The sequence below is a fragment of the Anguilla anguilla genome, chromosome 2 (assembly GCF_013347855.1).
Source record: "Anguilla anguilla isolate fAngAng1 chromosome 2, fAngAng1.pri, whole genome shotgun sequence".
In the NCBI taxonomy this organism is placed as follows: Eukaryota; Metazoa; Chordata; class Actinopteri; order Anguilliformes; family Anguillidae; genus Anguilla; species Anguilla anguilla.
The window spans coordinates 22,595,581-22,604,854 of NC_049202.1; the positions used below are offsets into that span (position 1 = coordinate 22,595,581).

Here is a 9,274-nt window from a genome sequence, read left to right on the forward strand (position 1 = left end):
TCCATTCTGGATCAGTGATGTTTTGTATTTGACTGTACACTAAAGGGATCATTTTTAAGCAATCACATGTGTGCGTGTGTCTGTTCATTAGCATTTAGATAAAGTCCTTTTGCCCAGCCATAAGATAACGATGCTTTCCTTAAGAGCTGATTTTTGCAGAAACTAGAAAAATATGTACTATGGCTGGATCAATTTAGAATGTGATGTGTATATAGTTTTGATGTAAAACACAGAGCATATATTCAGAGAGATTGCTGCTCTGTCCCTGAGATAGCCCCATACGGATGTATTGTGAGTTCTTATCACAGAGGTCCTTCTGGATTCAAAGTTAATTATTTCCTTGACAATGACCTTATGACTGTACAAACATTTTAACCCTTTACCTGGAACATCATTGCAAAACCCAAAGAAATATATCTTTGCTTCACAACAAATTATGTTTTATCTACAAAGCTTTTGAACTATGACCCTCATCTATCCAGCTGAGTTGTAAGTTAAGAGTAAAAGTAGGTTTCAAGAACAAGATATCCTAGGACAAACAGTGGTCACTTAGTTGAGCAGACAATTATAGGGTTAGGTTTAGATGTTGGTTAATCTGCCTGATTCTATTTGTTTGCTACAATTTCCCACTCCCTCTCTCTAATTTATCTACATTCTCTTCGTTGGGATAATTTTATGGATGGGTGTGGCATTGACCATATTAAGCTGCCATCAGGTAGATGCTCAAATATTCTCTCTGATTGGCTGGGTCACCGCAAGGGGCGGGTTACAGTAACACCAGACGGCTATGGGCACCCAGACTAGTTGTTGTCATTGTTACAGGAGTATCCTGGCTGAGATCTGGTCAGTAGGCAGTGATGTCATATGGCGGAACACAGAGACAGCACTCACATTGCTGGCCAGGTCATGGGCCTTCTTGGCCAGCTGGTAGGCAGGCGTGATCATGGCTGGGAAACTCCCTTTGCCCCTCTGCTGCTCATGCTCCTCAGTGTACATCTGCAGGAAGAGGAGAACCCCAAAAGGACAGAGCTCAGGCCCACTGACCTTCAATAACATACCACAGATTCACTACAGTAACCAGATGGTCAGCTCTTGCCATCATTCTATCAAGGTAGAGCTAGAGTACAGTACACTAGAGGAAATTTTTATCGTCCCAACAGGAAATTTGCCTTCAGCATTTCACATGATTGCAGAATGTCACGTCACAATTTGGCAAACATGATAACAGCATGGTTTTTATGAGTTACATTCTGGTAAAAACAGGTAATAATTAAAATTTACATCTGAATTTCATATTTTTATTTATGATTGTATGTCAGACACAAACGGTAATTCAATTTCATCTGAGCCACCCTGGTTCTACAAGTAGTTAAAGTTAACTGTTCTCTCTGCATTGCAAGGCGTTGCTGGGAGCTTGAAACAATGCAACATATTCAGGAGTAGAACGGCCCGCCAGTCTCACCCACCTGGCTGAAGTCCTCTACATTTTCCTCCAGTCTAACATCCGAACATCCCTTTCCTTTCATCTCCTTTTCGTACTTCTCATGGTACTTCACCTGGAAACAGGGTAGAGCACATGTTAAACATAATTATCAATTTATAGAGCTGGATATGTGCTTAAGTCATTCAACCTAAGCAGAGGTTAAAAGTGCCAGCCCTAGCCTGGGGCTCAAAGTAACCGAAATATGAGCCCCAGGCTAAAAAAATGGTATGGTAACAACAAAACATATTTTTTCATACCCAACATGATTAAACCGGTATTGAACAACATTAAGTGCAGTGCATGCCAAACAAATAGACAAAAGACAATTCTAAAGTTCAGTGAGTGATCTGCGTGAATGCATACTCTCTGCTGGAGGCAGGTTGAAATACACAGCTGGGAATGAGAACCTTATCGATGAACTCAAAGCTCTTCACACACAATACTGGGCTGATAATTTACCAACTCTCTTTGGAGAGACTGAATTTGAAAGTCTTTGTAATGATTTCAGCCTTTGCAACTGTGAAACATTTAATCTGTGCTTAGATTAACAGACAGAGATTATATCATCCCTGTTTTTAAAGCTTGTGGCTCCACCATTGGAACATTTAAACCAAAACCCGTATGTCCGCACGTGGCTTGCCAAAGGGCACCGAGGTGCTGATAGTTCAAGGAACAAAAGGAGGCAGAGGGACAGCAGAGACGCATGGTTTTCTTATGGAACCATCTAGAACCATTAGGAAGTTAGGCAAAAACAGAGGAAAGAAAAGCTGGGCAGGGTGAACAGGAGCTGAGCACGGGCACCTCTTGTTTTACATATTAAGCACTGAAAGTAAGCAAGATACACCATGAGTGGCGTCCTACAAGGGTTGGGGTCGGGACCACTGCTTTTCTTTATTTGCATAAACCTGGTAAATTACATGAAACATGAGTTGACTATAAAGTTAAGATTGTGGGAAATAATAATACAAGACAAGATTTTATGGGAAGACCAAAATGAATTATAATGTATTTTATTATAGCGTATAATAAAAAAAGACTTGGAAGTATAGTCGTTCAAAGTCCATAAGGAATGCTGTGATTTTATTGAAAAAAGTACAAAGTATAAATCAAAGGTTGTTCTTTTGTTATACAGTGTCTTCATCAGACCACATTTTGTGTATACAGTATATTTAATTACAAAGTACAAAGAGGGGCAACTAAACGTATTCCTGTTATTCATTGTAAAATTCACCAAGAAATACTTGTGTTAATACTTAGTATTCAAACCTGTGTGAGTGTGTGCTGCATGCTGCATATTTCCTTTCTCCCAGGTTCTTAAGTAGTGAGTGTGTGGTACATGAAGTGGAATTTGTAAAGATATCAGTGTGTGATGCGTGGGGAGATGGAGGGAGTACTTACATCACTGGCCATTGCTGAAGCTTTCTTGGCCACCTGGTACCCAGGAGTGACATGAGCTGGAAAACTGCCTTTCCCTTTCTGCTGCTCATACTCCTCAGTATAAATATACTGAAAACATGATATACATGCACATGAGTGCTAAGTGCAGCAGTGTAATTACACATCAACACCTGATGCAGCTCAGTGTAATTACACATCAACACCTGCTGCAGCTCAGTGTAATTACCACATCAATACCTACTGTAGCACAGTGTAATTACACATCAATACCTACTGCAGGAGTGTAATTACACATCAATACCTACTGTAGCACAGTGTGTATGCACTCAGTACCTACTGGCACACATCATAATTATACATCAATAACTACTGTAGCACAGCATAATTACACATCAATAGCTACTGCAGCACAGCGTAGTTACATATCAATACCTACTGTAGCACAGTATACATGCACTCGGTACCTACTGGTGCACGGCATACTAACAAATATCACAACCAAATTAACATAGAAATATCACTGAGGTTAATACATATTCTGAGAGAGCAACACATAAATTGTATTCCTACATCAAGCCCACATACATATGAATACATGCTCCAAGCAAGCATTCAAGCACAGATTCTCACACACCACAAGAGCAACAGTATATAGACATTTACCGCAACATAATGTGTGGTTATTAACAGAACACACATGCGAGACAGATTTCAGTACTCTATTCATGTGTTGTTTGATCACGGGTAAGTAAGATGGTCACATGGCTGTTAGCTCAACAAGACAGAGTAGTGGTGTGCTTACGTCGCTTGCTAGCTGCCCGCCGGATTTCGCCAGCAAGACCTCTGGCGTGTCCTTAACGGAGGTGAACTTACACACTCTCTCCTCATGTCCCCGTTTATACTCCAGCTACATCAATTAAAAATGCATGTACACAGGAGCCGCAACTCAATATCCAGACCATATTAACATCTGAATACCGGTGTACTATAGGTTTTTTAAATGAGATTCACAAAAATATTACGTTAAAAATATCCATATGAAGCAATCACATTTTGCATGTAATCTTTGGATTTAGTCCTCAATCTACAATGTACACGAATGATAGGCTAATGGTTCTTGTACTACTGGGTCAGTGTAGCACAGTCCTGACTAGGGTTGGGTACCAAAACCTGGTATCACTATGGTACCAGCCAGGTCCCATATGGACAGTACGTACTAGACCGAGTTGGCACGCAGATTTTGGTGCCTCATTTCAGTGCCACATACCTTCAGTAGCTAATGTTACTCTCGCTCTGTCGACTCAGTGACAGCAGGTACCGTTTGCAAGCAAGCTAACATTAAACGCAGTCAAAATGGCAAAAGAAAAACCGTATAAATGATTTGAACAAGTAAATAAAACAATTTAATTAATGTTGTCGTTTGCTCCGGGTTTTAAAGAAGGTATTTGCCCAGGCAGTGATACCATTTTAAAAGTATCATTTCAGCATTGCTAGTGGCAAAATCTAAACGATACCCATCCCTAGTCCTGACCCCGATCAGAAACTTTTCAAAAGCCAGAAACATGGCTGTCACACTACCAACCCTGAACAGGGGAAACTATGGCTAGTTCACTCACGTCGCTAGCTAAGTTGTGGGCTTTCTTGGCCAGCTGGTAGGCTGGTGTGATCATGGCTGGATAGCTGCCTTTGCCTTTTGTCTGCTTGTAGTCCACTGAGTATTTCACCTGTCAGCACAACACAGCACCAACCGAGACTGTGACTACAGATACCACCAACACTGCACACAGAATCTCTCACACTGTCACATTCTGAACCACCACACATGCACAGTCTCACACCATCATCATTACCATAACCACCAAACAAAGGTCACAGTCTCATGCACCATCACTACTGTAACAACCAGAGTCACAGTCTCACTGTTCCCTGGTTTCTGTACTCACATCACTGGCCAGTGAACTGGCAGTCTTGGCATGTAGAATATCTGGGGTTTCTGCGACTGAAGTGAATTGCGCCAGCTGCTCCTCATGCCCGCGAGTGTACTCAACCTAAAATCATACCACACCCTCAATTTTACACAGAGCTCCACTTACAAACAGGCCACACCAGCAATCTCACAGAGCTACACCTACAAACAAGCCACACCCTCAATCACACAATACTCCACCTATAATCAGACCATCCCTTTCCTTATAGCCTAATCACCAAACCCAAACATTGCATTAACATGTGTTGATTAAAATTACTACTGTATCACAGTAACATGATATTGGGGGCAAGGGTAGGTTTTATGCAGCTCCTTTTAGGGCACTGTTACCCAAAATGCACAAAACCTCAGGGGGAAATTGCGGGAGTTGAGAAGTAAAGAGAACACTCACATCGCTGATGGTTTTCTGCATCTGGGTCATGTGCATCATCTCTTGGCTAGTGACAGAGCTAGAGAAGCAAGCCTTCTGCTCCTTGTGCTCTGACTGGTATGCGTTCTGGAAGGATTGAACATTGAGGCAAAATTAGCAGACAGATAACATGCTCAAGGTGCTTACATTCAGAGACCTCTATGGCCTCTTCATGATGAAGTATATTATTCTCAGGAAAGATGACATGACATTGCTCCAGTATACTCCTACAAACAATATATGATTATTCTCAACTCTCTACATGATTCATATTAAATATGTATTTTATCACAAAACCTTTAAAAACCAGAAACCTCTCCCCCAGCTGTCCTCACCTGGCTGGCTAACTGGTTTACCCTCCGAGCATGCTCCACATCCTTTGACCTCATATCATAGTGGAAAGTTGACATGTACCTCTCTCCTTCCTCTCGATATTTGATCTGTAGGAAAAAAACACTATGTCTACAAACTGCTATAAAACAAGTTAACAGACCTACACAGTAAAATTTCCAGTGTTAAATCAACTCTTATAGAGTACATATGTTCCCTGTTGGATTCATATGTGCTGTTAGAGTTGAATTAACACCAGACAGTTTACTGTGCACAGACTGCCCTCAAGAAAACTAAAACCACTAGACAAAACCAGAAAATTGACTAACACAGGTACAGATTGCTGAAACACACAGGCTGCCATATTGACAAATTGGTAAGAAAAAAGGGGAAGCATTGAGTTAAATCTGTATTTCATAAATGCCTTGAATGTGGGTCAATTTAACCTTAACGTGTATACATTTAAATCATCTTTTTAATTGGTCTGATAAATTCCGCGCACACAGGATCTTCAGAAAAGAGTTGCAGGCCTTAGAGAAGCCTATCAATAGCATGTCAAAAAGGCAAACAGGATGTAATGCAGAGACTGGCAGAGCCAGGTGGTGTTGCACAGAGAGGGGAGATGTGAGACAGTTTCAGAGGGTGAGACAGTTCCTCTAGGATATAATTTTAACTTCTGTGGGGATAAAGTAGGCAAGATGGTGAGAGAGGGAGAGAAGGGAGAGAAACAACAAGTGAAAGGGAGAGAGAACGAGGAAAAGGAGTGAGAGAAGGGGAAAGAGGGGAGAGGGGAAAGATGGAAAGATGAGAGAGAGAGAAAGAGAGAGAGAGAGAGAGAGGGAGGGAGGAACAGAGTGAGAGAGGGAGGGTAGAGAGAGAAAGAGAGAGGTGTCGTGTCACAGAATCACAGAAATAGACCCTGCTCAGAGCCAGACCTCATTCCACATTCCAAGCCGTTAAAATCACACAGGGGGTACAAGGTTTAACCTAACCAGGCACAGGTACTGCGATCTACCCCCTATGATTTCTTAAAATACCAAGTGCAAACTTTACTTTTATATACAAAAGCCATGTGCCTAATATATAAATACATATTCATTTTAATACATACATACGCAGCCATTTCTATGTGGCTACAATGCATGATGAATTTTAATGGTAAAATATGTAATATGCAACAGTATACAATATGCTACTATAGGCCTATGCAGAAGGTTATGATACATAAATATTAACCACTGTATGTTAATTTTTCTCTTCATTCTAATTTCATTACAATTTCCTTCAAATGTACTTTCCAATCTGTGTCCCTAATTGTGCCATTATTTTCAAACACATATTTCCATGAATTTTGTTGTTATAAGGTTAGGAGCATAGTGAGAACTCTCTGCTTCTCTCATTACAAACCATTAATTGCTTTCAGTGTATCAGAAACTCAAAAGTTTTGATGTCAGTTTTGATGTTATCATAGCTCTGACAATTAAAATTGTTGAGGCTCACTGAGATTATGTCATTTTAATCCCCGAGAGTCACAGTACCAGTGGACGTAGAGAGACCGTCATGGAAATGATTCACACTATCCTATGACCCATAGATTTCACACCACGTAAGGACATACTTCAAAGACATCAACATAGATATAATTCTGCGTGTGAGATCATACCTCCACAGCATCACGGTGTGTGTTACTAATATGACAATGGGGAATGTCCTTGGCAGGGGAACAGACATTGCTTTTTTGGTGGTTGTGATTCAAAGGGTTTTGGTATGTTGCACATGGTCGCTCACCTCGCTGACAGCTCTGGTCTGCTTCTTAGCGTTGATGTTCATGGGGGTCTCGTAGACACTGGTGAAGGTGTTATTACGGGGATTATGCCTGGGGGAGGGGGAGAAATTGTTAAGGTTAAAGTTCATCAGAATTACGCTTACAGTAAAGGAGAACATTCTGTAAAGTGCAGATAGATTAACCAACAGCCCTCCATTAAATCATATTTAAGAAATATTAAAAATATTTATCCCAAAATAAAGATTTATATTATTAAAAAAGGAAAGATATTATCCATTACAAGGTTCTGTTGGACATGCCATCTTCAATTGTGACCTGAAAAAATGCAGTTACAACACAATATGCTGTTGAGGGCCTCTTATTCAGTAACAAGGTGATTAATCTTAGCAAGCCGATATACAGATATAATTGTAAGCATACTCACACTTGACAATATGGTTTCTTCTGATGGCTGACAAAGTTATTTGCTGTGAGAACCATCTTGCAGACCTCACAGTGAAAGCAAGCCTTGTGCCAGTTCTGGGGAAGAAGAGAAGCCATTGCTACATGATGCTTCAGACATTTCTGATATTTAATTTTAGAAATATGGCTTGAATCTAATTTACAGGCAAAGGCATGGGACAGTGGCCTTTGAAGGCTGACCCAGAATGATCCATGTTCTAATAAGCTTGTTTGCGCATTACTGTGTTAAAATGCACAACGACACAGGTAACACATACCTTCAGGACTCATGGAATTCTTTAAATCAGGTACTAACTATTGGTAATGGGCCTGACAGGGCAGTGCTTAATGACTTCCCAGTCTTAACCCAAACAATTTGCCATAAAAGCAAACAATCACTCCGGTATAAATTACTTTTTGAATGATTGTTTAATTTTTTAGTTAATTATTTATTTGTTTAAGATTAAAATCTCAGCCAAGAGAAGCAATCTTACCTGATCAATGCAATTGATCTTCTCCGCTGGGTACACAACATTCTTACACCTTGCACAAGTCTGGATGTTCATTTTGAATAGACCCGTTAGAAAGATTAAATAAACTGAAGAATAAATTAATGAATTAATAAATAAAAAGTTTGAGCAACAAGGTAGAATTCAGACTGCTTCACGCTGCCGACTCCAAGCTAAGCGCACACTTCTGTTAAACTTAGCTCTCACAGTGCCAAACGGTACCTCTTACTGTTCTAGCGGGACCGCCCCCTCCGGCCTTAACGGTAAAAGGACAGCATATGATTGGCCTCTTCGCCACATAACGTTCTGAACAGTCAGTCAACTTCAGGAGTGTCACTTGCGATGCTTGTGTAATGACGAGACGGACGAAACGGTTTCACTCTGGTGACTTTGCATAGCTACTGGGAAGACAACTCCTCAAAATAAATACATGAACTAATGGGCCGCTTGCAGATTGCAGTGCAACGGTGTATTCGTCACTGGTTCGTCACCAGTCATGTTTTCTTTTTTACAGACACTTGCACTGATGCTGATGTAGGGTACTCAGAATTGATCATTAAAGAGCCCATGCTAAAGTTAAAGTTGCGTCTTTCTGAAAATTGAAACAGTTATAAACACGTATCCAAAACATGACATAGCCCGTTTTGTTATGTGCATAGTTTTCAGTCCAGATGGTGACCAATTTAGCCAAATTTAGCAGTTTCTTCCATTTACAAGTAACCCAACGTTTTCATTACAGAGGTAGATACTTTATGAGTTTATTCTACCCACACAATTAAGCAGTTATGCGCCATTGAAAAAATAAACGAAAACGTATTATTAATACGTTTAACGTTTATAAGGCCTGTTAATTGTATTCATGAATAGACAGACAGATTATTACAGTACAGTATTTCGTGTTACTGCCCCTTTAAGAATTATAGCCGCTCTA

The 9,274-nt window shown here is 40.4% G+C and overlaps 1 protein-coding gene across 3 annotated transcripts in view; it reads right to left on the reverse strand.

Annotated features, from left to right (window-relative positions):
* nrap (nebulin-related anchoring protein) overlaps positions 1-8,555 on the reverse strand; it is a 32,468-nt gene extending 23,913 nt beyond the window's left edge. The window contains exons 1-11 of one of the 3 annotated variants that reach the window (XM_035404302.1): positions 8,329-8,555; positions 7,818-7,912; positions 7,396-7,483; positions 5,613-5,717; positions 5,260-5,364; positions 4,825-4,929; positions 4,498-4,605; positions 3,684-3,788; positions 2,882-2,989; positions 1,467-1,556; positions 892-996 (exon numbers count right to left, since the gene is read on the reverse strand). In XM_035404302.1, coding sequence (XP_035260193.1) covers positions 892-996; positions 1,467-1,556; positions 2,882-2,989; positions 3,684-3,788; positions 4,498-4,605; positions 4,825-4,929; positions 5,260-5,364; positions 5,613-5,717; positions 7,396-7,483; positions 7,818-7,912; positions 8,329-8,400 — 1,086 coding nt within the window. In that variant the 5' untranslated portion in view covers positions 8,401-8,555. The remainder of the gene's footprint in view (positions 1-891; positions 997-1,466; positions 1,557-2,881; positions 2,990-3,683; positions 3,789-4,497; positions 4,606-4,824; positions 4,930-5,259; positions 5,365-5,612; positions 5,718-7,395; positions 7,484-7,817; positions 7,913-8,328) is intronic. The other 2 variants (XM_035404303.1, XM_035404304.1) reach the window with 2 other exon arrangements.
* Positions 8,556-9,274: the final 719 nt, after the last annotated feature.